The sequence below is a fragment of the Macaca fascicularis genome, chromosome 15, assembly GCF_037993035.2.
Source record: "Macaca fascicularis isolate 582-1 chromosome 15, T2T-MFA8v1.1".
NCBI lineage: Eukaryota > Metazoa > Chordata > Mammalia > Primates > Cercopithecidae > Macaca > Macaca fascicularis.
The window spans coordinates 5,707,357-5,733,092 of record NC_088389.1 but is presented as its reverse complement, the minus strand read 5'-3'; the positions used below and the strand labels follow the sequence as shown (position 1 = coordinate 5,733,092).

General features: G+C 56.1%; 1 protein-coding gene and 1 long non-coding RNA gene across 5 annotated transcripts; one reads left to right on the top strand and one right to left on the bottom strand.

The window, feature by feature from the left end:
* The first annotated feature begins 819 nt into the window (after positions 1-819).
* Positions 820-25,736, top strand: DBH (dopamine beta-hydroxylase). 4 transcript variants are annotated; one of them, XM_005580497.5, is made up of 12 exons: positions 820-1,176; positions 4,622-4,768; positions 6,977-7,234; positions 8,105-8,281; positions 8,906-9,008; positions 12,520-12,686; positions 17,207-17,350; positions 17,908-17,946; positions 18,581-18,640; positions 23,035-23,162; positions 23,570-23,729; positions 24,697-25,736. In XM_005580497.5, exons 1-12 carry the CDS (start codon positions 829-831, stop codon positions 24,826-24,828), a joined length of 1,863 nt encoding a protein of 620 aa, XP_005580554.3. In that variant the 5' UTR covers positions 820-828; the 3' UTR covers positions 24,829-25,736. The 4 variants fall into 4 exon arrangements, with proteins under 4 accessions (XP_005580554.3, XP_045228715.2, XP_073872175.1 ...); XM_045372780.3 differs by having other exon boundaries at positions 17,782-17,946; XM_074016074.1 differs by lacking the exons at positions 820-1,176; positions 4,622-4,768 and adding an exon at positions 6,421-6,728.
* On the bottom strand, positions 21,099-24,184 carry LOC135967326 (uncharacterized). The gene is made up of 2 exons (XR_010581339.2): positions 23,594-24,184; positions 21,099-23,049 (listed from the first exon to the last, which is right to left on the bottom strand). It is a non-coding gene; the product is annotated as an uncharacterized lncRNA (long non-coding RNA).

Genomic DNA, 25,736 nt, shown 5'->3' with positions numbered 1-25,736 from the left:
AAGAGGAAGCTGTGGGTTTGGGAGCTTCAGAGACAGGGGAGCAGGCCTGTCACTCACCCTCTTTTCCTTAAACGCTGTCACCCCCAGCAGTGCACCCTGCAGCCTACCTAACCCCTGTGCAGCTCCAGCTCCGTGTGTCCCCAGCGATGCACCCCACGCCCATGTCCCCCACTCCCTGTGATGCTCTCGCGCCTTCTGGAGCAGCCGTGGTACCAGCTGGAGGCTGTGGGAAAATTGAGGAGACAAAAGTGGGAACAGCAGGCCGTGGAGAGAGTGTCTAAACACAGGGACTATTTGGAGAGTGTCTTATTTTTGGTTCGAAATGGGCCCACCCGCTAGTATTGTACAAACGGCTCTGCTCACTGAGCCAGGGCTGAGGCGGCTACGGGCCCATCCTTCACTGGTTGGCCTGGAGCAGCTCCTCGGACCTCAGTCTGCTCATCCGTGGGTGGTGGAGGTGGTGCAGACCCCATCCCACTGGGGACTGGGCCAGACGGCTTGTGAGGCAGTCAGCCGGTGCCTGGCCAGAGGGCATCTGAAAGGCCTCTTGGCTGCAGGGGGGGATCTGCTTTTGGGACAGCTCTTCAAAGCCATCTCAGAAGGGACAGCATCCGCCTGTCTGCTTCAACTCCCACTGATGACGTCCATGTGTCATTAGTGCCAATTAGAGGAGGGCAGCAGGCAGAGTGCTTGGCCTGGGGCGCAAGCTTGTGGGAGGGACAATTGAATTCCCCACCAGACAAATGTGATTACCCATGTTACTTGGACCCACCCCATTCAGGACCGGATCATAAATAGCCAGGTGGGACCGCAGAGCTCACCCCAGCCATGCAGGCCCCCAGTCGGTGGTGTCGCTGGGCCAGTCTGCCCTGCCCCAGCGTGCGGGAGGCGGCCTTCATGTACAGCACAGCAGTGGCCGTCTTCCTGGTCATCCTGGTGGCTGCACTGCAGGGCTCGGCTCCCCCTGAGAGCCCCTTCCTCTACCACATCCCCCTGGACCCCGAGGAGTCCCTGGAGCTCTCATGGAATGTCAGCTACCCCCAGGAGGCCATCTTCTTCCAGCTCCTGGTGAAGCAGCTCAAGGCTGGAGTCCTGTTTGGGATGTCCGACCGTGGCGAGCTTGAGAACGCAGACCTCGTGGTGCTCTGGACCGATGGGGACACTGCTTATTTTGCGGTGAGTCTCTCCTCCCTGCCAGCTCTCCAAACCCTTCCCGACCCAGCACCCCATCTGGCTGTCCTTCCATTTTTTTTTTTTTTTTTTTTTTTTTTTTGAGATGGAGTCTCGCTCTGTCACTCAGGCTGGAGTGCAGTGGCCAGATCTCAGCTCACTGCAAGCTCCGCCTCCTGGGTTCACGCCATTCTCCTGCCTCAGCCTCCCGAGTAGCTGGGACTACAGGCACCCGCCACCTCGCCCGGCTAGTTTTTTGTATTTTTTAGTAGAGACGGGGTTTCACCGTGTTAGCCAGGATGGTCTTGATCTCCTGACCTCGTGATCCTCCCGTCTCAGCCTCCCAAAGTGCTGGGATTACAGGCTTGAGCCACCGCGCCTGGATCTGGCCGTCTTTCTACACTCACCCTCCTTAACCCAGAAAGTTTGTCTGCGCCTCTCAGTGTTTGAGCTGACTCTGCTCTGAGCCGAGTCTGCACCCCGAGCTTGGGCATCATGGGGATCTCAGTTTGAGGACAAAATAGGAAAGACATGTTTTCCATGGTCCTTGACTGCCCACCCCAAATCACGGGACCCAGCAATCCCAAGGAATGGAACTATACACAGAGGACACACACACCACACAAACTCGTGCCACTCCACACCCCACACGTGCGGGAGCACAGACCCCATGACCCCCGGCCCTGTAAACAATGTCCCCAGAGCACACATGCCCACTGATGTGGGCCAGGTTGTGGCGCGTGGCTGGGCACAGCATGAGGCCTGTGCACCCATAGGATCCAGCCTGACCTACTGTGCTTGTACCCATGGACTGACTGAGCAGGTGCAGACACCCTGCCCCCACCCATAGGTGTCGAACAAGCCCCATAGGGCTCAGCCAAAACCGTCAGGATGGGCTCTTGACTCCTTTCTGCCCAAATTTACCTCCACTCTTGTTTCACAGGGTGGAGAAAAGGGAAGTTTCCCTTCAAACTGGAGAGGACTTTAGGCCCTTCCACAAGCCGCAGGGGATCCCCAAAGTGGGCAAGCCCACTGCCTGCCCCGGGTCCTGCTCCCGCCGTCCTTCCAATATGGGACTGGCCACCAGGGCTTATTTGTGGATGAAACCCAACTCTCTCCACAGAAACAGACAGAGGAGGGACAAAAAAGTTTTATTTCCAAAGTCAGGAGGTGCCAGCTTTATCTGGGAGAACAGAGCTGGAGCCAGGGAGCTGAGTCTGTGCAGATCGGCTGGCTCCAGCTCTGCGCCTTGATCTCACCATGGGACGGTGGGGCGGACAGTCCCTCTCTGCCTTTTTGGGTGTTGTGAGTTCATGAGGGCAGACGGTGGCCGCTGTTTCTAGAGCCGAGCTTGCCCCCTCCAATTCCCAAAACTCAGCCAGGAGGCATTAGCCTGTGTCACTAGTGAGGCTTAGGGCCACCCAGATAGGATAGGTGGAGCTGCTTGGGAAGAGCCCTGCTCTGACCCATGAGGCTGCACAGATTCCTGTGCACAAAGACTCTGTGGCTCAGGTTCCAGCCAAGAAAGACCTGGGACAGCCCTGATTCTGAGCCGTCAGCCGTCTGGAGGAGCAGCTGAACTCCATCGCTGACAGTTTGGAGTTCTTCGCAAGCCTCTGCCATGAGGCACCCTGAGTGCCGGAGTGTTTGCTCCTCCCTGGTGCAGCGTCCCCCTGCCTGCATTTCCCGGCTGCTAGGGAAGCCAGAGGAAGCCAGGTGACTTTGCCTTTCCGTGCACTGGCAAGGTTAATTTGCACAACAAATTCCTACGAAAACAAATGTCAGCCTTGTTATTCCTCCCTAAGCAATATGTTCAACTAATATCTTCTTGATTTCCAGCTGAAATATCACAGGAGAACTTTCTGCCTCTGTTTAAAATGAGTTTCTCGGCAAGCTAGCCGTGTCCCCGGCAGGGTGGCACTGTGTGGCGTTTTTCTCTAGGGAAAGTTTTGCAAAATCTTTTGCAGATTTCTTTTTTCTCAAGGAAATGAAGAAAAGATGTTTTACCCCTGAATGTCAGATTAAAAAGAAACACAACCCAAAGTCCTTAAGGCCAAGGGCCCGAGGCTGTCTTGGGGTTTCCATGGGAAAGACCAGGCAGGGCAGGGAAGCAGCTTTGTTTGGACGATTCTGGTGGGTTCTGGGTGGCTGGGGTGGTCTCTAGTTTTCTGGTTCCTGGCCCTAGGGTGATTTGGGGCTGGGGCAATATTGGCCTGGGGTGTGAGAGTCAGATGGATGAAGTGGCTAGGGGTATGGGCTTGGGGTGGGTCGGAAGGTTAGGAATATGATTCTCACACACATGTGGATGTTGGAGGGCAAGACAGGTGTAAACAACTCTGGTTATCTGTTTGAGCCTGCAATCAATTAATAGATGCCAAATAGACAAACATGGAATCTAAGAACGGCCCTTCTTGAGTACGAAGGGCAGCCTGCTTGTCGGGGAAGGTTCCTCACTATCTCTCAGTAGATCTCCCCGGTGGTCTTCTTCCCTGTGACCTGGCCTGAGGCCACCATGTCCCTGCCCCTTAGGGCCCAGTGCAAAGGGAGCAGCCGGGGATGGGGAGGGCAGAGGTCACCGATCCAGATCCCAGGAAGCATCGTGGGAGAATGCAGCAGGTCCGATGCCTCCCTGGGCCTCAGCTTACCTTCTCCAAGCAGGGCTGGGACTAAGGTGAGGGGAGCAATGCCTAGGCTGCAGGGTTTAAAGTGGTGCTTCAGGCTGGGTGTGGTGGCTCATGCCTGTAATTCCAGCACTTTGGGAGGACAAAGCAGGAGGATCGCTTGAGGCCAGGAGTTCAGGACCAGCCCAGGCAACATAATGAGACCCTACCTCAAAAAAAAAAAAAAAAAAATCCAAAATTATATGTATTTATAAAGTAATAAAGCAGTGCTTGTTCTCAGGTTGTGCCAGTGCAGGGTGGGCACCTGCTATCAATCACCACCTTAGATGTGGCGCCCTGGTTTCTCTCTCCCTTCCTGTTCATGTCCCACCCTGTTCCCAACTTTCCCCTTTCTGAGGCTCTGCAACTCTCCCGCCTGCATGAATATGGGCAGCATGGGTCTGAGGCATTGTTCCCAGTCCTGATGAGGTGTTGGGAGCCTAGCCTAAGGTATCTTCTTAAGAAGCTCAGTGTCCCGCCCTCCAGGCCTGGGAATCCCCATGGCTAACAGAGCCTGTGACCTGCTGGCAAGAGAGAGCCCTGGTTCCTGGCTGCAGAGGAGGTGAGCACTGTCAGGGCTCAACTCCACTGCCTCCAAGCAGAAATGGACATTGAAGGTGTGAGTGAAGCCCCAAGCCCAGGCAGAACCCTCAGATCCACAGGGACTGAGGCCCAGCAGCCCCAGCTCAGCTGGCAATGAATGCAGAGCTCTGCCGGGGAATGCCCTCTTCCCTTTTGGATTGGCCCGGCTGGGCTCCTTCATGCCTGGAGCCCAGTGCTTATCTCTGCAGGACGCCTGGAGTGACCAGAAGGGGCAGATCCACCTGGATCCCCAGCAGGACTACCAGCTGCTGCAGGTGGAGAGGACGCCAGAAGGCCTGGCCCTGCTTTTCAAGAGGCCCTTTGGCACCTGCGACCCCAAGGATTACCTCATCGAGGTAAGGGGTGGCTGTAAGCACCCAGGAGGGCGTGGGCTGCGTGTACCATGCTGCCATCCTGTGCCAATGGCATAGTACCTTTCCTGTCCCTGGTAAGTCTGGGGCCTGGCCAGCTATGACAGAGGAAAACCAAGGAGGATGGCCCAGAGGCAGTGGTGGGGTCAAGGTGCTTAGGATGGCCCAGCTCTGCTATCGCCCCTGAGCCCTCAAAGCAGCAGCTCTTTGCTGACACGTAGCTGACATGGTTTCTAGATGCGGGGCTTGCGCTGAAGCCTCTCCCATTGGACTACACCTTGCTCCTGGATGTCTGTCTCCTCCTGGTCCTATTAACCATCAGGTGGAATTCGGGAACCCAGGAGACCTGGCTTTCCATCCCGGCCCTGTCACCAGCTCGCTGTGAGGCTCGGGATAGCTCGCCTCCTCCTTTGGACCTCACTTTGCCCATCTGTAAAACGGGGATGGCAACTAGATGATTTGTACGGCCTGACCAGCTCCGTCTGGGAGTTCATGGGAGCCACAAAACATTGCAAAAACCACAGGCTTCTTATGCTGCTCTGAGAGTCCCCCCCGCCCCACCTCTTAGGGAAAGCAATCCACCTTGTCCTTGAAGACAAAACCCTTTTAACTCTAGCACACCTGACATCTTTTTGTCTTGTGTAAGTAATCCTTTGGTGTGGCAATGGCCTGGGGCGGCAGCTAGTGCCAGGTCTTCATCTATGGGGTTAGCTGAGTGACCACACGGGAGGCCAGTACCATTGAAAGATTGATTGCATTTCCTGAGAGAAGGTGCACCTGTGCCGTGCAGGCCCACCTGCGGAGCCCTGGGTTTGGTCAGGAGGCAGATGCGGGAGCCAGTGGAGAGCCCAGGCTTGAGGCTTTCTTGGGGTTTCCATGGGAAAGGCCAGGCAGGGCAGTTGCTTCATTTGGACAATTCTGGAGGGTTCTGGGTGGCTGGAGTGGTCTCTAGTTCCCTGGTTCCTGGTCCTAGGGTGATTTAGGGCTGGGGCAATATTGGCCTGGGGTATGAGAGTCAGGTGGAGGAGGTGGCTAGGGATATGGGATTGGGATGGGTTGGAGGGTTGGGAATAGGATTCTCACACACGTGTGAATGTTGGAGGGAAAGACAGGTGTAAACAACTCTGGCCATCTGTTTGAGCCTGTAATCAATTAATAGATGCCAAATAGACAAATATGGAATCTAAGGAAACAGAACAGCTGGCTGTTTGCCAGATGAGGAAACTAAGGCCCAGAGGTGGGGAGTGGACGTACCCAGGAGCTGGGGGTGTGCTGGGGCAGACCTGGGGCCGGAAGAGGTGTTCTTCCAGGAGGCTGCTGAACCCTTACCCTGCTTCCCAGTGGATGAGGCAAGGGTGAGCAGAGAACCCTCCGGAAGCACCTCACAGGGAAGGCCAGTGCCTGTGTGTGTTCAGCCCAGAGGCTCCAGGCCAGGTATAGGGGCCTCTGCCTGGAGCTCTGGGCGTCCTCTGCACGGGGTGACCCACCAGCTTTCCACAAACTCAAAGAGCAAATTAGCCACCCACACGGGTCTGCACCTGTGGTGCCCAGAAAGCTACGAAAGGCACTTTCCACACCTGATCCCCGTTTCCACTCACGATAGCATTTAAGGAAGCCAGCCCCGTGTCTTGCCTCCTGAGTCTGCCTGTGGCCTCCAGCACCACGTAGACCCACGGAGCTTTCTGTGGCTTCTTGGTCCCCTCCTGCCAAGCTGGTGGTGACTACACAACACGGCGCGGCTCCGCGGCTCAGTGTGACCGTCAGCAAGCCCCAGGGTGGTTCCTTCCTTTCATAGACAGCACTGAATCCTCAGGCTGGGCTGCTGAACTGACCAATGATCCCCCACACCCAGTCCCCCGTTACCTTGGGGTCGGTGGAGGGAACAAATGTCCTGGCCACACTGGCTCATGGCGGGCCCAGTCGTCACTGCTTAAACGGATGTTAGGTGAGTGCAGGTGGAATGTGTTTAGAAAAGTATTGGATGGTTGGTGCAAATAGGGGATCCTGGGGGTCATCAGCCTGGGATTTAGTCCCAGCTAGTGCTATGCAAGCCTCAAGGGTCCCTTATTCACAGAGATGAGAGCCAGGTGTGTCATCTGGTAGATGTGGGTGGGCAGGGATGTGGCATCCCCTCAGGAGCCCAACTCTGGGGGCTCTGAATGGGTGACCAACTGAGCCCCGTCTTGGCTACAGGACGGCACAGTCCACTTGGTCTACGGGATCCTGGAGGAGCCATTCCGGTCACTGGAGGCCATCAACAGCTCAGGCCTGCGGACGGGGCTACAGAGGGTGCAGCTCCTGAAGCCCAATATCACCTTCCCGGCCACGCCCTCAGACACGTACACCATGGATATCCACGCTCCCGATATCCAGATCCCCAACCAGGTGACCACGTACTGGTGCTACATCCACGAGCTTCCCGAGGGCTTCCCTCGGCACCACATTGTCAAGGTACGTGCGGGTTCAGGACCCAGGTCCTCGCCCAGCCCTGCCTTCCTCCTGGGCCTGGGTTGTCCCTGACCCTGGAGAGCTGTCCTCTTATCACCGGAACCTCAGGCACCTGCCTGAGGTCCTGCAGGATCAGCAAGTAGTCTCGGCTTCCCTGTCACTCTGCTCACTCCCCCACCCTCAAAGGGCCTCTGAGCTCCCACTTCCCTGCCTGGACCAAAGCAACCAACATCTTGACTTCTGCATCTTCTGCAGGAACTGCTGTCTGTCTGCCAGGCCACCTTCTCCTTCATGAAAAAGCAGCTTAAGTCAGAATTCACTTGCTCTCGAACACCCGCCCGGGGAAGGCAGAATAGCAAAGGCCATAGCTGTCGAGTGTCCACTATGCCCCTGGCTCTGGGGGAGGGGCGAGGTGATCCCTCCTTCAGCACAAGAGCCCCCAGTTTCCAGCAGGGGAAGTAGGCCCAGGGAGGTTATGTGAGTGTCCAGAGTCACACAGCAGGAAGGTGCATGGCCTTGAAGGTGCGCTCTGGGCCCGGGCTGTAACCTCAGGGCTGCCCTGCCTCCCACTGAGGCTGCAGGAGCCGGCCCGGCCATGGCCCCATATGCATGAGGACGGTTGCGTCCTGTCCCTGCCTTGGCAGGAAATGTCCTGTAAAAAGCTTATTTCCTTCACTCTGGAGCTCTCTACGGGATTTCTTTCTGGGCTGATGGCTCCACCCACACGGCTCTGAGCCCCAGAAGTGCCCCTGAAATTGCCTCGATCATCCCCCCCATTTTACAGATGGGCAGACAGACACCTATGGAGGAGAGCTGCTGGGGAGGGGAGGGTGGGCGGCCGCTTCCCGGGCTCAGGGGGCTGCCTCCTCACAGTACGAGCCCATCATCACCAAGGGCAACGAGGCCCTCGTGCACCACATGGAAATCTTCCAGTGCGCCCCCGAGATGGACAACGTCCCCCACTTCAACGGGCCCTGTGACTCCAAGATGAAACCTGACCGCCTCAACTACTGCCGCCACGTGCTGGCTGCCTGGGCCCTGGGTGCCAAGGTGCGTGCCCCGCGACCCCAGCATGGTGTCTCCTGCCTGGGCCCCTGGCATCCCCACACCTCTGTTTCCCCAGCTTCACTGTCTCAGAGGCCCCAAGAAGGGGCTCCTAAGGGGGCTCACGAGGCCACCAGAAGGGCCAGGCCTGAGATGGCCCCCTCGCCTCTGTGATGTCTGAAATGCCACCTGCTTCCAGCCTTTTTAAATTTTCCACAGAAACGTGAGTGCCCCAGGACCTCATGCCCTCAGCAGGTCCTGATTCTGTTTCCCAACTGGGTTTTGTGCACAGAGTGGTCCCAGGGCTGGCTGGTGGGATGGGGCCAGTGTTGAGGCCTCCACAGGCTGAGACAATGGGGGTCTTGCCAGCTCTTGCACCCATCCAGAGAAGGGGTTTTGGGGGAAGTCTCAGCCCTAAGCACCAGCTCCTCTCCCCGACACCCTGACCCGAGTCACAGGATGTTCCTTGGGCTTATAAAGAGATGTCAGCAGGAAGCGTCGCTCTAATCCTGCTATGCCCCCTCCTCCACCCCTGAGGCTCAGGCCCCAACAGTTGACTGGGTTTGTCCCTGCCCGGACCTGGGACCCTTTCAGGACACACCCGTCTGTCTGACACCCTGCCCCACACAGGCATTTTACTACCCGGAGGAAGCCGGCATTGCCTTCGGGGGCCCTGGGTCCTCCAGATACGTCCGCCTGGAAGTTCACTACCACAACCCGCTGGTGATAGAAGGTAGGGGGCTCTGATGCCATCCTCCCCCTAGGGCTCAGCTGTGTTGAGCCAGTGAGAAAATTCTACCCTTTGTCTGCCCAGCATGGCGCCCCTGCTGTGCAGCTCCTCTTGGCACGAGGCCCTTGCGTCTGCCTCATCCGCTCTCCATCTTCCATGGCTGTGGTGGGCTCCCAGGGACGGGACCTCGAGGGGCTCACTCCTCACAGCACTGCCAGGGCCCAGCAGTGGCCCCGCACCTCCCTCCTTGTCCCTGTAATACTGGTGGCCATCGGCGCAGCACTGTCCATCCCAGGGGAAAGGACAAGGAGAATTTTCATAAGGGAAACTGCCAGATGCCAAGTTCCAAATAGAGGGAGCGGTGTGTGCCTAAACAGGAAGGTGGTAAAGCAGGGCATATTCCAGGACACAGGGGTTCCGGCCTGGCCGGAGTGCAGGGATGGGAAGGGGAGCTGGGGGCAGCTACTGTTGGATCACCCGTGCTGAGGGTCAGCCCTCAGCATGGCAAGGCCAGGTGACGCTGTCTCAGAAACTGAAAAAAATACTTCCCTCTCTCTGTTGTACTAGCATCTTCCACCATATACAGACACACATGCACGCACACGCACGCACACACGCACGCACACAGGCACACACATGCACACGCGCACACATGCACATGCATACACGTACACATACGCACGCACAAGCACACACATACACACACTTTTCCTCTCTCTCTGAATGGTGCTTATTTTCATTTGTGCAAGGGGCAGAAGTGGCCTAAGAGATAGGTGCTAGGCTGTGTCTTACCACCTCAGGGAGGCCAGGTGGATGACCTCACCCTCTGCCTGTTCTCCCACCTGCCACAGCTATTGTGAAGCTGGGAAAGGCTCACGCACAGAACTTGCTGTGGGCACGGGGCTGTGCTCAGCGAACAGTCGCCTGTGGTTTTTTTTCCTGGCTGCATAAGTAATACCTTCCGCCACTGTTGGAGTTATCTCCACATGCACAGAGAAGGGTATAAGTCAGCTTGGGCCTTAGCATGATACAGGATTTATTGCTCATTTAAACCCTGAAAGCAAATGGATTTTTGAAAACTCCTTAAGCATCAGGGAAGTCTGTCTTTTCATGATTATCTGGCTGTATTTATGGATCCTTTGCCAAATATAAGGACGCTCCTGTCACTTCACCAATCTTGAGATGGGCTGCTTTTCTATAAATATCAAAATCCCACAATTATTTCATGATTTAATCCCCATCTGAATTTTAACCAATTGCAACACCCTTTTTATTATTATCCTCTGATGTAATCAGCCCGGAGATACAGGAGCCGTTTGAGTTTGGATGGTGCAGGGGTGTCGAGGGAAGAAGGCAGAGGCAAGAGGAGTTGTTTCGGCCTCACCTTAAAGGAAGCAAGCAGGGAGATGGTTGGGACCCCTGAAAATGCCCTGCACCCCTAGTCCACAGCCCTGGGTTTGAATCCCAGCTTGGCCGCTTCCCAGCCCTGTGGTCCTGAGCGGAGTCTTCAGTTCAGGCTCCATCCTCAGTTTCTTCATCTGTAAAATAGGGCTGATGATCCTTACTGCGCAAAGCTCCCATGAAGGGGGATAGGTTATGCTTAGAGCATTTCTGGCACCCAGGGAGGATGTTAGTATCTGTACCACCCTCTTAGTTTGTTTGATCAGAAAGAGCAATGCATGTACACTGGTGAGAAGATGGAGAGCAGAAAAGCATGAAGAAGATGAAAGCACTCACGAGCTCCCGGCTCCCGGTTTTGAAGTCGGCACTGGTCACCCAGCTGCGTGTCTGTCCTGACTGCTTTTCTGGCCCATTAATGTTTTTCTTGTGACCAGAATTTTATACCTTTTTTTTTTTTTTAAAGTCTTCATCAGAAGCCTTGTCCCTGTGAATTAAAACCCCTTGCCAATTTCACACTCCTTGCCGCCTGACATCCCTTTCCTATACGTAACCCAGGGGGCGGAGTCTCCTGCTGCACAGCCCCTCCTGACCACCCCGCCATGTCCACCATACATCCGGGGGCATGGGGCCATGGCCAGGCCTTTAGATCCTCCCCCAACCATGAACCCAGCCTGTATTCTGAGCCTGACTGCTGATTCACTAGGCATGGAGTTTCAGGAACGGCGGGGCTACCTGGATGATGCCTGGTTCTGAGGATGTTCCAGTGGGTGCCAGCATCCCTGAACCTCTGTTTTTTTGTTTTTTGTTTTGAGATGAAATTTCACTTTGTCACCCAGGCTGGAGTGCAATGGCACGATCTCCGTTTACTGCAACCTCCGCCTCCCAGATTCAAGCAATTCTCCTGCCTCAGCCTCCCGAGTAGCTGGGATTATAGGCGCGTGCCACCACACCTGGCTAATTTTTGGATTTTTAGTAGAGACAGGGTTTTACCATGTTGGTCAGGCTGGTCTTGAACTCCTGACCTCAGGTGATCCACCCACCTCGGCCTCCCAAAGTGCTGGGATTACAGGTGTGAGCCACAGTGCCCGGCCCCCTGGACCTCTGACCATCAGTTTCATGTGACCGCTGGGAGGCTGGCCCAGGGAGCTTCAGGGACTCTCCAGTTAGCAAAGTGCAAGGAGAACCAACAAGCGTGGCCACACCATAATCAGAAGACACAGTTTCCGTGACTGGAAGAAGCACCATGTTATTCCTTTGGAAGAGGCCCTTGACTCTGGGCTGAGGCCCAGAAAGGGACAGCAAGTCATCTGAGAGCACACAGCACGCCGTTGACCAAGCGGGACCCGGGGCCGTGCATGAAGCGGGGCTAGACCTGCAACTCTGACCCTCCTCCTGGGGGGCCAGATTCTCATTCAAATTGTTCCTGAGAGGTCAGCTTGGTAGGTGGATTCCCTGGGTCTGCAGGACATAAATCAAAGTAGTAAAATCGGGGGCTGCAGGGAGGATGAGCTCCTGGAATGCTGCTTGTTAACGTCAACACAGAGATACACTCACACTTGCCCAGCTTTGACACAGGACCAGGGCTCTTCTGTGCCAGCGGCAGATGGGAGTTCCACGCCCTCTTCTTCACCCAGACCACACCCTGCAGGTTGTCACCGTCCTGCAGGCTGATTTCCAGCTTAGGTTCCTTTGAACATGGAAGAAGAACATCAAAGCACTTACGAAACAATCTGAGCACAGAATCCAAGTTGTTTATGAGTTTCCATTTATCAGCAGCATCTCACCTGCACCTGATTCCATGGAGGCTTGAAGTGGCTCACCTTGATCACATCTTTCCATAGCATTCAACTAGTTTTCATAGAAACAATAGCTCTTTCTTCCCAGTGAGTGTAACCTGTTTGCGTTAATTGATCTTGTGAGGTGCCTGGCATCCACAGGCGTGGAAACAAAGACAACCAGCTCCTGGTCTGCCTAGCAGGCGGGAGCAGATGGGGGGTGACCAGCCCTGCCTCCTGGCTGAGGGTGGCTGGGGTCATAGGGACAATCTGTCGGCAGGGGGAGGTGAGAGGGCCTCCACTCGCCGCTCACCTCCATCCATCCCACCTTCTCCCAGGACGGCGCGACTCCTCAGGCATCCGCTTGTACTACACAGACAAGCTGCGGCGCTTCAATGCGGGGATCATGGAGCTGGGACTGGTGTACACGCCAGTGATGGCTATTCCGCCGCGGGAGACTGCCTTCGTCCTCACTGGCTACTGCACAGACAAGTGTACCCAGTTGGTGAGTGGGGTTGGGCCCGGCGCCACACCCTCTGTCTTCCCACGTCCCCCAGTGGAGGCCTGTCAGGTGGTGGCCCAGGAAGGGTGGCAGGCACAGCTTTGGTTCCCCTGACCCTGAATCCCTCGGCGGTTCTCGCTCTCTTCTATATGCAAGGGTGCCTTCCTGCTGAGAGGCCATTTGTGTGTGTGCACCTCCCTCTCCAGCAATAACCATGGCTCCCACTAGTCCACACCCACGTGCCAGGCTTCCACGCGCTGCATTTTAAAATATGCCTTCATTATGTAAGCAACACACACGTGCACTTGCCACTCAAAAGCGCAGGCACTGCAGCTAAAGAGAATGTTCCCCTCATCCGCTGCCGCCTCTCCCTGAGATATCCACTTATTGGCTCTTTGTGTGCCTCCAGATCTTTCTCCTGTGTATTTCAGGAAGCCCTTGCAGGTGTTAGAAACCTTTTGAGTTTTTTAAAAAAAGTTGTATTGAATAGTTTACAAATTTTTCAACAAATGGAGGCATTTTTCTGGTGATTTGCCTTTTTATTGCTGCATAGTATTTCACAGGATGGGATTTTCACCATGTACCTGACCGGGGTAGGACTAGGTGAGGCAGTGAAGTGCCAGGTACAGGATCTCAGGGAGACTGTCAGGGAGACTGAGAAGCCTCAGTCTCCCCATCTGTGAAATGGGTACAACACGTACTTTGCAGGTCATTGTGAGAAGTAAAGCTACCTCACAGGAGGAAATGTTTGTAACATATACACAAACTATGAAATAACATCCGTCATATAAGAAGAACTCCTAGAAACCGACAGTAAGAAAAACAAACCACCTACTGGAAAAACCGAGCACAGGGATGAACAGAAAACAGGAACAAATGGCCAAGAGGGAGAGGAAGAGAACCTCAAGTCCACAAACAGAAAATTCAAGTTAAACAACACTGACATGTCTTCATGAGCTTGTCCTCAGGGCTGCGCATGCTGGGTGGAGGCACAGGTTGGCACTTAGACTCTGGTACCAACAGCAGGTCCTGTCCTTGGCTTCTGGCGAGATCAGGGAGTGACTACTAAAATCCCCTCCTCCTTGCCTTATCTTGGTCCAAGCCTGTGCTGAACCATCTCCCTATCAATCAGTGTCTAGGCTGTTCTCAACTTTTCACCAATAGAAAGCAAGCTTCCCGGAAATCCTTGTCCATGCTGGAAACTGTTTTCCCATGTAGATTTCTAGACGTGAAATTGCTGCTCAGAAATCTGAGCGTTCCCTTGAATCAATCTTGCAAAATGCCTCTCAGAAAGCCCATCTGCTGCTTCCTCCCACACACAGGATGAGAGGGTGCCTGGTTTTACTGACCCATTGGATTTTTAATATTGTAAATATTTTCTGGCCTGGTGCAGTGGCTCACACCTGTAATCCCAGCACTTTGGGAGGCCAAGGCGGGCCAATCACGAGGTCAGGAGATCAAGATCATCCTGACTAACACGGTGAAACCCCGTCTCTACTAAAAATGCAAAAAAATTAGCCATGCGTGGTGGTGGGTCCCTGTAGTCCCAGCTACTCGGGAGGCTGAGGCAGGAGAATGGCGTGAACCTGGGAGGCAGAGCTTGCAGTGAGCCGAACCGAGATCACAGCATTGCACGCCAGCCTAGGAGACAGTGAGACTCCGTCTCAAAAAAAAAAAAAAAAAATATATATATATATATATATATACACACACACATATATACAGACACACACACACATACACACACACACACATATTTGGGAGGAAGACATGTCAGTGTTGTTTAACTTGAATTTTCTGTTTGTGGACTTGAGGATCTCTTCCTCTCCCTCTTGGCCATTTGTTCCTATTTTCTATTCATCCCTGTGCTCGGTTTTTCCAGTAGGTGGTTTGTTTTTCTTACTGTCGGTTTCTAGGAGTTCTTCTTACATGACGGATGTTATTTCATAGTTTGTGTATATGTTACAAACATTTCCTCCTGTGAGGTAGCTTTACTTCTCACAGTGACCTGCAAAGTAAGTGTTGATGTACCCATTTCACAGATGGGGAGACTGAGGCTTGCTGGGATCACACTGCCAGCAGTCACGCAGAGTGAAGATTCAAATACCGGTCTGTTTGACTTTGAAAGTTGTGGCCGTGACAGCAGATTGCATTGTAATGAGGTTTATAGTGGATTTTCCTTCCCAGTAAATGGGTCGATTGGGATCTGTTCTTCATGTGGGTGAGCCCCCAGAGCATTCTAGTCTTCCAAGCAAAGGTTCTCGAGGCTGAAGGGAGACGGAGCTCTCGGCCAGCACGGTACCCATCGTCTCCGGCAGGAAATCAGCTCTTTTTGTCCCAGACGGGGGTGGACACTCTCTCCCACTTCCCTAAAGCCCCCACTGGTGAAGCGTGGGTCCATGTAAAAGGCACCTTGGCCAGGGCTCATGGGGAAGAGCGGCTTCCGGCCAGGCAGCACTCACTACCCCTTGCAGGGCCTTGGGGCCGTTGATCCCGCTGACCGCTGACCATGAGAACGTCTCTCTCCAGCCTCAGGAATGCAGACCCGCCTCCCCTTGCCAGAGTCCTCCACTACCTTAAGTGACAGAATGAGAATGATCAGTTTTGTCTCTCATTTAGCAGATAAAAGAGGGGCACAAATTCTGCAGCCAAAATCTGGCCTAGTCTAGATGTCCCAGTGAAATAGACAGGCCAAGACGAGAGTGCTGCTTTGGACCAGAGTGCCCAAAAGAGCATATCCTCCCTCTACCTGGCTGACACCCGGCGTCTCTGGGCCAGGGTCGGCTTCTGGGGGCCAAAGGGTCACTGGGACCCTTTGGGCTCCCAGGCCTGGCACACAATGGCCCCTCAAGCCATTGCAAGGGACACAAAGCTATAGGCAATGGCAAGGTCAAGGGCGGCTGCTGCTTGGGAGTGAGAGAGAAGGAGCAAAAGTGAGTCGTAAAAAGCTTGGTCATCTGGGGCCTTCAGGGACGGGGCTGTCAGGACCTTGAGCTCTGGGACCTGCTGACCGTATGAACAAGCTGGGCAGAGCCTGGCAGTGGGTGGGCAAGAGGACAACTGACTCACTAAGAAAATGCTCGATTTCAGGAAACACGTTTTCTTTTCTTTTTTATTTTTATTATTATTTTTTTGTCGTCGTTGTTGTTTTGGGATGGAGTTTCACTCCTGTTGCCCAGGCTGGAGTGCAATGGCACCGTCTCAGCTTACTGCAACCTCTGCCTCCCAGGTTCAAGTGATTCTCCTTGTCAGCCTCCTGAGTAGCTGGGATTACAGGCATGTGCCACCATGCCCAGCCAATTTTTGTATTTTTTTTTTTTGAGACAGAGTCTCGCTCTGTCGCCCAGGCTGGAGTGCAGTGGCCGGATCTCAGCTCACTGCAAGCTCTGCCTCCCGGGTTCACGCCATTCTCCTGCCTCAGCCTCCTGAGTAGCTGGGACTACAGGCGCCCGCCACCTCGCCCGGCTAGTTTTTCGTATTTTTTTAGTAGAGACGGGGTTTCACTGTGTTATTAGCCAGGATGGTCTCGATCTCTTGACCTCGTGATCTGCCCGTCTTGGCCTCCCAAAGTGCTGGGATTACAGGCTTGAGCCACCGCTCCCAGCCCAATTTTTGTATTTTTAGTAGAGGCAGGGTTTTACCATGTTGGTCAGGCTATTCTCAAACACCTTATCTCAAATGATCCATGTGCCTCAGCCTCCCAAAGTGCTGGGAGTACAGGCGTGACCCACCATGCCCGGCATGGAAACACATTTTCTATCTAAAAAAAGTTAGCATTAGGTTGGAGAAAACTTTCATTCTCTGGAAGATTCTCTCAGGCCCCAGTGATGGCATGAGACCTCTTGGCGTGAGGGCTGCCATCTTTTCTGTGAGGCCGGCCTGTAGCCTGAGTGTCCAGCTGCAGCACCCCATGGTCACATCCATCTTGGTCCCGGATGACCACCTTCCAGTTGTAGCCACAGCTCCCAGCTGTAGCACGGGGTGATGATGAGCACGGGAGAACGCAGCCTTGGCTGCTTTGAAGCTGAAAGGAAGCCACACCACAGGGCAGCTGAAGGGCCTGCCTGGCCCAGCATGTAGGGGACCTGCCAAGTACCGCCTTCTGCCACTTGCTTTTCCCCGGACGGCAAGCCCTTGAGCACAGAGGCCATGCGCTGCTCAGCTTAGTGGCTTTGCCTCACCCTGTCCACAAGGGGTTTGCCTTAAAGGCCTGTTGACTGAGTGAAGATGAACGTGTCAGGCTTCGAGGGCTCAGGAGAGGACGAAGGACTTGGAAAGAAAGTCGCTCCTGAGCGGGACTGGGGGCTGCTTCTTTGGGAGCCAGGGGCTGTTGCGGCCACCTCGCTCTTCCCCGTGAGGTTTCTGATGGTGGCTCTAACCTGGCCGGGGAGAAAGACCTGGAAAATGCAAGTGTCCAGGAAAGCAAACTGCCCAGGGTGGCTGCTCCCTGCTGGGTTCTGGCCATGGACGGGAGGGTCCCTTCGGAGGTCAGGCCCTGACGCTGCAGCCCCCCGACCCCACAGGCACTGCCTCCCTCCGGGATCCACATCTTCGCCTCTCAGCTCCACACACACCTGACTGGGAGAAAGGTGGTCACGGTGCTGGCCCGGGACGGCCGGGAGTGGGAGATCGTGAATCAGGACAATCACTATAGCCCTCACTTCCAGGTAGGAGCCTGTGCCCCGCCCACGCCCCGCCCCCACGCCCCGCCCCCACGCCCCGCCCCCACGCCCCGCCCCCACGCCCCGCCCCCACGCCCCGCCCCCACGCCCCGCCCCCACGCCCCGCCCCCACGCCCCGCCCCCACGCCCCGCCCCCACGCGACCTGCTGAACCTACTGTCTCCTGATACCATAGGGATGGCCCTAGGCTGGCTTCTTTCTCCTGGGCCAGCCCCCCACCATGTGGCCTGTGCTCCCTGCTTGGGTGTCTGATTGTAGAGAGGGCCTCTGGCACATGGCAGATGGTGGTGGGATTCGGGAGACCCTAGCAGCCCTCTGGTCACATCCGTCTTGGTCTTGGATAACCACCTTCTGGTTTGAATCTAACGCCCTCCCTGGCCAGAAGCCACACTTAGCCGGCCCTGGCTTCCACTGTAGAGGCTGGGGCAAAACGGACACCCTCAGAGATCAGGGAGGCCTGAGGGAGGACACAGTGGCCGGGGGTCTGGTCTGCAGCTCTCTGAGATCTCCTCTCCCCCAACCCCTCGGCTCTGCTTGCCCCAGGAGATCCGCATGTTGAAGAAGATGGTGTCGGTCCATCGGGTGAGTGCCCAGCAGGAAGGCAGTCCCAGTCGCCGCCACCAGCTGGGATGGCTGGGAGGGCTGGGGGTGCCCCCAGACGGAGAGGGACAGAGAAAGTGATGGGGGGAGGGGAGAGCCGTCCAGGGCAGGGGGAGGGTGCCTGTGGGTGGCTCAGGGTTGGGTTGCCTCATGAGGAGACTCACTCGGGAGTTCATGGAGGGACATCGGAAGTCGGGGAGCAGACAGGACACTCCCAGGGGACGCATATCCTCAGCCTGACGGGCCGACCACAAACCCGAGAGCGTTTGGAGGAGATGAGGGCACTAAGGCAGGCAGTGGAGCCCTGATCCCACAGAAGGCCAAGCTCAGTCCTCAGTGGGGACTTGCCCAAGTTCCTTGAGATGTGTCATGACCCACCCGCCTGCACCCCCACTGGCCTGGACCCTGTTGTGACCCACTGGGTCACAGGAGCTGATGGTTTATAACTTCCCGGGGACACTCAGCCTGTGACCTTTGCGCATGAATCTGCTGGGCTCCTTGTAGTGGATGACAGGGACTGTACCCCAGAGGTGCCGTGGCCCACACAGTGGCGTGGTCCCATGGGGGCGGGGCCTCGCGTGCCTGCCAACGCCAGGTCATGTTGGCTTTTCCTCAGGGAGATGTGCTCATCACGTCCTGCACGTACAACACGGAAGACCGGGAGCTGGCCACAGTGGTAAGTCACCCCTGCTTCCCCTTTCACCTGCCCAGGGAGAGTGTTTCAGCCTGGGCTGTCTGAGGAAGGAGGACAGGTCTTGACTCCTCACTTAGGACATGGGCTCATCCCCTCAATAAGCCAGTCGTTCTCAGCACCTGCTCCCTGAACCCGCAGTGGCAGCATCACCAGGGAGCTTGGGATAAATGCAACCTGCTGGGTACCACCCCAGGCCCACTGAGTCAGAGACATGGGCGGTGGCACTGGGAAATCCATGTTTTAACAAGCTCCCAGGGGATGTTGACCCTTGCTCAAGGTTGAGAAGCACTCACACCAAGAAACTTCTCAGCACCCGGGGCTGGTGTGGGGAGAAGCTGTAGGACAAGAGGTTGACCTCTGCCCCGTGGAGCTCCAGGTGCACCGGGGAGACGGGCCTGGAGCACCTGCCGCTAACAACAAGCAAAATTATAAAAAAGAAACTTTCAAAACCAGGTTGAGGAGCCAGAGGTGCAGGGACCTGGGAGGGCCTCGTCAGAGATGTGGCTGTCACATGGAGCCCAGGGGAGAGGGGAGGAGGTGGAGGAAGGCTCCATGCAAGGGCTGTGTGTGGGAAGGCCCAGAGGACCAAGAACATTCTCAGGATGGAAAGGAGAGGAGGAGAGGGTGGAGACATGGGGAGGGGTCAGGCACTGTGAGCGTCAGCTGAGAATGCATTTTGGCTGGACTGCAGACAGTTCAAGGAGAATCTGCACTGGGGAGATCTGTTTTGAAGGCTGGGTGTGCAGGCAGCACCAGGACACGGGCAGCCACGTGATGCACCACGCAGCAGGGCTGGTTCCGTGACCCAAAGGGGGTGCTGTTCACAATTACCTGGGTCCCGGGCACAAACCAGGGCTGTCCTGGCACACGGGCCGCCCTGCCAGTGGATCCATGCCAGCTGCCTCGGTATCCATGGTGGGCTCCAATAATTATCCTGTGAATGGTGTGGCTCAGAGTGCAGTAGACCTGGGTTACAGCTACCCGGACACCCCTCAGTGCCAGGAACTCGGGTCCATGTCACAGCCCTATTCTTTGTGTTTTAATCCAATGTGGATTCACCTGATATTTACTGAGCCCAGACTGCCATGGTTTTCTTCTTTTTATTTTTATTTTTTCTGAGACAGAGTCTTGCTCTGTCGCCCAGGCTGGAGTGCAGTGGCACGATCTCGGCTCACTGCACCCTCCACCTCCCTGCAACCTCCACCTCCCTGCAACCTCCACCTCCTGGGTTCAAGCGATTCTCCTGCCTCAGCCTCCCAAATAGCTGGGACTACACGCCACCACACCCGGCTAATTTTTGTATTTTTAGTAGAGACGGATTTTCACCATGTTAGGCTGGTCTCGAACTCCTGACCTTGTGATCCACCACCCCCCCCTCGGCCTCCCAAAGTGCTGGGATTACAGGTGTGCGCCACCGTGTCCGGCCTATTTATGTTTCTTTGTAAACAGCTTTACTGAGATGTAATTCACATGCCATACCATTCACTCATTTAAAGTGCACAATTGTATGGTTTTTTGTAAATTCACAGATCCATGCAACCCATCGTCGTGGTAAATTTTAGAACATTTTCATCACCCCCAAAGGAAACCCCATATCCCTTAAGCAGCCGGTCCTCATTCCCGTCCCCGCTCAGCCTGGCAACTGATCTATTTTCTGTCTCTGTGGACTTTCCTATTCTGGACACTTCATGTGAATAGAGCCACACAATACGTGGCCTTTCGTGTCTGGCTTTTTTCATAGCATGATGACTTCGAGGTTTCTCCATGTTTTAGCGTGGGTCAGTACCTCATTCCTTTTCACGGATGAGTAACATCCCATTGTATGGAGGGACCACGGTTTGAGTCTCCATTCATCCACTGATGGGCATCTGCGTGGTCTCTGCCTCTCATTTAGTTTTCACACCAGTCTCCAAGGTAGGAGTGTTTGTATTTCTCATATATATATATAATGTATGTATGTATGTATATATATTTTGAGACGGAGTCTCGCTCTGTTGCCCAGGCTGGCATGCAGTGGTGCGATCTCAGCTCGCTGCAACCTCCGCCTCCCAGGTTCAAGTGATTCTCTGCCTCAGCCTCCCAAGTAGCTGGGATTATAGGCGCGCACCACCACACCCAGCTAATTTTTGTATTTTTAGTAGAGACGGGGTTTCACCCTGTTGGCCAGGCTGGTCTTGAGCTCCTCATGTAATCCCTCATGCTGGGATTACAGGCATGAGTCACAGCACCCAGCCAGTGTTTGTATTTTCACAGGTGAGACATAAAGGCTCAGAGAGGGCAGGCACTTGACCAAAGTCACACAGCTGATAGATGGCTGAGCTGGGATTTGACCCAGGGCCTTGTGCCTCACGGTTCTTACCACACCCTTCCTGTCTCCCTTGGATTTCAGGTGACAATTGCCCTAGGTCCCTGATCACAGATTCAGGGTTGGGGGGTGGGAGAGCTTTGCCAGTCCTTTATTCTCTCTAGAGGAGGCGCTCAGTATATCACGGCAGTGGCTGATGTCGGGCCCTGGCCACAGCTCAGCACTGCTCTAATAACTCATCCTAACCACACCAAGCCTTGCTGAGACCTCTGAGCAGATCCCACCAGGAGACACAGTGAGGTCCAGCCACTCAGGCCACACAGTGAACAGGAGGCAGGGCTGGTATGGGGGCAGGTGCTAACCCCAACTGTGCCACCTGTCGGCTGAGCACCTGTGCAGTGACTGAGTGAGCTCGCAGACACAGGGCTCTGCGAGTGGAGCACCCCAGGCAGGACCCCAGCATCGCCCCATTCTGCAGGCACAGCGCCAGGGTCAGGGACGGGAGGGTCCTGCTGGGTATCCAGCCAGGAGACTGCATATTCCCTGCCCAACCTGGCTTCATGGCGGCAGAACCGATGCCACGTCCCCGGGCATTTAGGGCTGCCAGCCCTGGTGAGCACCACTGACATCTCAGATGCCCGTTCTTCAGGTCGAGGCCCTCGGTGCCAGTGTCCCAGCGGGCAGTTCTGTGGCGTCCCTGGCCCATGCCCTCCTCTTGGCGGTGGCTACATCACAGCACCAGGCGGGATCAAAGGGGAGGGCAGCTTCCCAGGTGGATCTGAGCTTCTCATGCTCTGACAGCTCCTCACCTGCTGATCCAAGAGACAGCGGCCTTTGAAATTCGATTTCCTTCCCCAGGTGAAAGAGGAGAACAGATCCTGCACAGAGTTGGACTCAGTTCCCTTTTGATGTCTGCGGTGGCGGAGGGTGGGGAGGGACGGGAACTCACACAGGAGGCCTATCTGCCCAATCTGATGCGGGTGGGATGGATGAGAAAAGCTGGTAAAGGAGGATTCCGGCCCAGAGAACAATGCTGGCAAAGCCCCGTCCTGGCCAACAGGCGCCAGGTTTGGTCTCTGGGCAGAACTGCCCCATGCTCTTTGTCTGCATGGGAGGAGGGGGCGGCAGCTGGTGTAAGCGCCACACCGAGCTTTTCCCAGTCCCTTTGTTCTGCCATAGAGCGACGATTGCCTTTCTTCCCCACTAGCCAGATGAAATCCCCAGGCCCACAGCAGCTTCACAAACAGCGGGGAGCCTGGACGAGCAAGGGTGGCCAGGGCGTCATGTCCTGGCCCCTGACCTGCTGGGATCTGAGCTGCTGCCGGGGGAGCTTTGCTCTCTCCAGCCCCAGCTCATCCAAGCTGCCGGCGTTCTTCTTCCTCCCATGGCTAAGACTCCACGGTCACCAGCTCCAAGAGTAGCAACCCAGCTAGGGGCTTAAAGCTGGCAGTGGGGACTCAGAGGGTGCCTGCCCTGCCCCTCCCATGCGATGGCAGGCCGTAGGGTTGCCCTGAGAGGCTGGAGGTTGTTGCGACCTCTAGTCACGGTCCTGTCTTCCAGAGTCCCTGCTCCCCTCAGAGCTGCATTCAAGAAATGACTGGTGGACGGCGTGGGGCTGCAGTGGAAAGGGCCTCCCTTGCAGTGCTTGGCTCCAGGCTCTCGCTGGAGGTCATGGGGACAGCTTCCAGACAACGGCCGGGAGGCTGGGTCCACTCAGGCTGTGCCACCAATGCTGTGGCCACCATGGGGCGTCCCCTTGCCTGCTCTGAGACTCAGTTTCTGTACCCATAAAATGGGCACAGTAACACCCCATCTGCTTGTCCCGTTTCATTTTTCTTCACAGCATCATCGGCACCTGAGAGGAATGTCCTGGTTAACTCACTCGCTGCCTGTTTCTCCTGCCAATGGTGGCAATTCCGTGAGGGCAGGGACTTAGTTCCCCAAAGCATGCCTGACATGGTGCAGTGAACAGACAAGTGGACGCAGTGAACACGTGGATGGGGCGAAAGCTGCTGGACGGCAACGTCTGTGTGGCACGGCCCAGGGCTGACGGGTCTTCTCCAACTTGCAGGGCGGCTTTGGGATCCTGGAGGAGATGTGTGTCAACTATGTGCACTACTACCCCCAGACGCAGCTGGAGCTCTGCAAGAGTGCTGTGAACGCCGGCTTCCTGCAGAAGTACTTCCACCTCATCAACAGGTGAGGGCTCCCTGCACAAGCTCCCTGCCCCCAGGGAGCCCCGACACAGAACCTCTGGGCCTGTCAGGCAGCTGGGCAGATTGGAGGAGTCCAGGCTAAGTTCTAGGAGCCTGTGGCGGCATCACTCACCCCTCCCCTCACTCATTTCCTACTGAGTCTGGATTTGGCTTGAGAGCCTCCTCAACCCAGCCCGGAGCACCCACCCGCCAAGGTGCCAGGAGAGGTGAAGCCGTTGCTGGTGAAGGCAGTATCTGGGACGGCCTGGTGGAGGCAGCGGGGCTGGGGAGGAGGCGGCAGGAGGGTCTCCCCAGGGACAGGACTTGACCTGCAGGGAGGTGTCGCTGGTGCCCACTGGGGTCCTTGCCCATCGGCTGCTCCCCAGCCTGGCTGTTCCTTGTCCCCACCAGGTTCAACAATGAGGAGGTCTGCACCTGCCCTCAGGCGTCCGTGTCTCAGCAGTTCGCCTCTGTTCCCTGGAACTCCTTCAACCGCGAAGTACTGAAGGCCCTGTACGCCTTCGCGCCCATCTCCATGCACTGCAACAAGTCCTCAGCTGTCCGCTTCCCGGTGCGCTGCCACGGGTGTGGGTGGGGCACGCAGTCGGGCAGGCCTCATGGGGGATCCCAGTGAGGGGTGATGGGCCTACACTCCAAACTGCTGGCAAAAGCACTGGCACAAGATAATTAGAGCAAGTGCCAGGTGGTGACACACAGGCCTAGACAGCCAGCCAGCAGAGAGAGGAGAGAGAGAGACAGAGAGGCCAGGAAGGGAGGGCAGCCACCCTTTCCGGGTGATACCTCCACACCGGTGCCAAATGCCAGTGGTGTGAGCAGGGCGCGCTAACCTGCCCCCTGCACCTTTACATAAAGCGCTGGGGAGGGGAAGGTGAGAAACGAACCAGTCTGCAGCTGCGAGCTGGTTTTTTTCTTCTTGTCTGAGACCCACTGGCATTCGAAGGCATCTAATGTAGCCCGAGCCCAGCGGGCTGCGGTCAGGAGCCCAGGGCCTATGCGGAGTTAGTCGCCTACGGTGCCGCAGCCTGGAGATCCAGGAAGATGCTTCCCGGAAGCATCTGGCAGCTGGATTAATTGCTAAGTCAAACGTCCTCAGCACCAAGGGAAGGAAGGGCTAATACTGGCTTCCCGAGAACAGTCTGGGGCAGACGTCTGATGGGGTTGAAAACTTGGCATTTGATGCAGCCTTGAGGGAAAGAGATGGTTAAAAAATATCAGAGCCTGCAGCCAGGGGCTCTGGTTGCTACATTAGGGTGAATGATTCAATTGGGTGCGGACGGAGGCAGGGAGAGGCCTGGATGACTCCCAGGTTCCTGACTAGGTGAATGGGAAGCCAGGGGAGGGGGCATTTACTGAGGTGAGGACCCCCAAAAAGCAACTTGGGGGAGAAGAGTGAGTTCAGTTTGGGACAAGCTGAGTTTGAGGGCAAGAACCCAAGAGGTGGCTGGGAAGTGACTGGGGAAGCAGCCACCCATCTTGCCCCTCCAGCCTCAGTTTACCTCCTACTCCCTTCCTTGCAGGGTGAATGGAACCTGCAGCCCCTGCCCAAGGTCATCTCCACGCTGGAAGAACCCACCCCACAGTGCCCCACCAGCCAGGGCCGAAGCCCTGCCGGCCCCACCATTATCAGCATTGGTGGGGGCAAAGGCTGAGGGGGGCCTGCTCCTCCGTGCTGTCCCTGTGGGCTCACACCGGCACTGTGCACCCTACTCTGCGAGGATCCCCATGGAACAGCCCTGCATGCCCAAGATGAAGGGGCCAGACCATGCCCCTGCCTGAGACCTTGGTCCAATCCAGCCTTCTTCCCCCAGGGTCCCCTGCATGGCTGAGAGGGTGTGGGTGCCCTGTTGACCTACCCCGGACCGAGTGGGCCACGACCTCGTCCATTTAAACCGGCTTACTCAGTGCAGGGACAGCCTGCACAGTGGTCCAGGGTCCAGCCCTCCGCCAGCCCTGTTTCGCCTCACTGGGTGTGGCCAGGCTCCTGGGACATGCGCCATGCTGGACCGGGGTGCAGAATCACCCCGAACGCCCCCGCCCCGCTGCTCCCGCAGAAAGTGATCGGTGTCCGTGTGCGGCGGGTGCGGGTGCTGCTTCAACATTTCACTGCGGAGTGGCTAGTGTTTCACCGTGGGCGGCTTCCCTGCGACGGAGGCAGGACCAGGCACTTAGCTAGTTAGAGACTCGCTTGGGAAATTGCTCCATTGCCGAGTAAATAGATATTTTCGCCCACCTAAAGGGAAGCCCTGACAACAGCTATCACCGAAAGGCGAGGCGGCGGGGATCCAGCGGGGCTTCTGGGCGCCGCTTCCACGGGGGGGGGGGGGGGGGGGGGGGGGGGGGCGGAGTTATTAGCACCAGCTTGCTTCTCTGGAGGCGGGGCCGGCGCTGAACAGACCGGGGTGGAGTCAGGGCTGTGCTTCCCTTGTGGTTCTGCCACTCGGTGGGGAGTGCCTTGGGTGGGCCATTGCACGTTCCTGACCCTCACTTTTCTCATCTGTAAAACGGGGCTGAGGCCGTGCGGGCTAATGAGCCAATAAAGCTCACACTTGGGCTAGCA

What these genes read in the sequence shown, in the direction of transcription:
- DBH (XM_045372780.3), top strand. Translation starts at nt 829, where the DNA reads ATGCAGGCCCCCAGTCGGTGGTGTCGCTGGGCCAGTCTGCCCTGCCCC. An exon ending in CAACCCGCTGGTGATAGAAG is followed by an intron (nt 9,009 to 12,519) that starts GTAGGGGGCTCT and finishes ACCTTCTCCCAG; the next exon opens with GACGGCGCGACTCCTCAGGC. An exon ending in CCTCAGCTGTCCGCTTCCCG is followed by an intron (nt 23,730 to 24,696) that starts GTGCGCTGCCAC and finishes CCTTCCTTGCAG; the next exon opens with GGTGAATGGAACCTGCAGCC.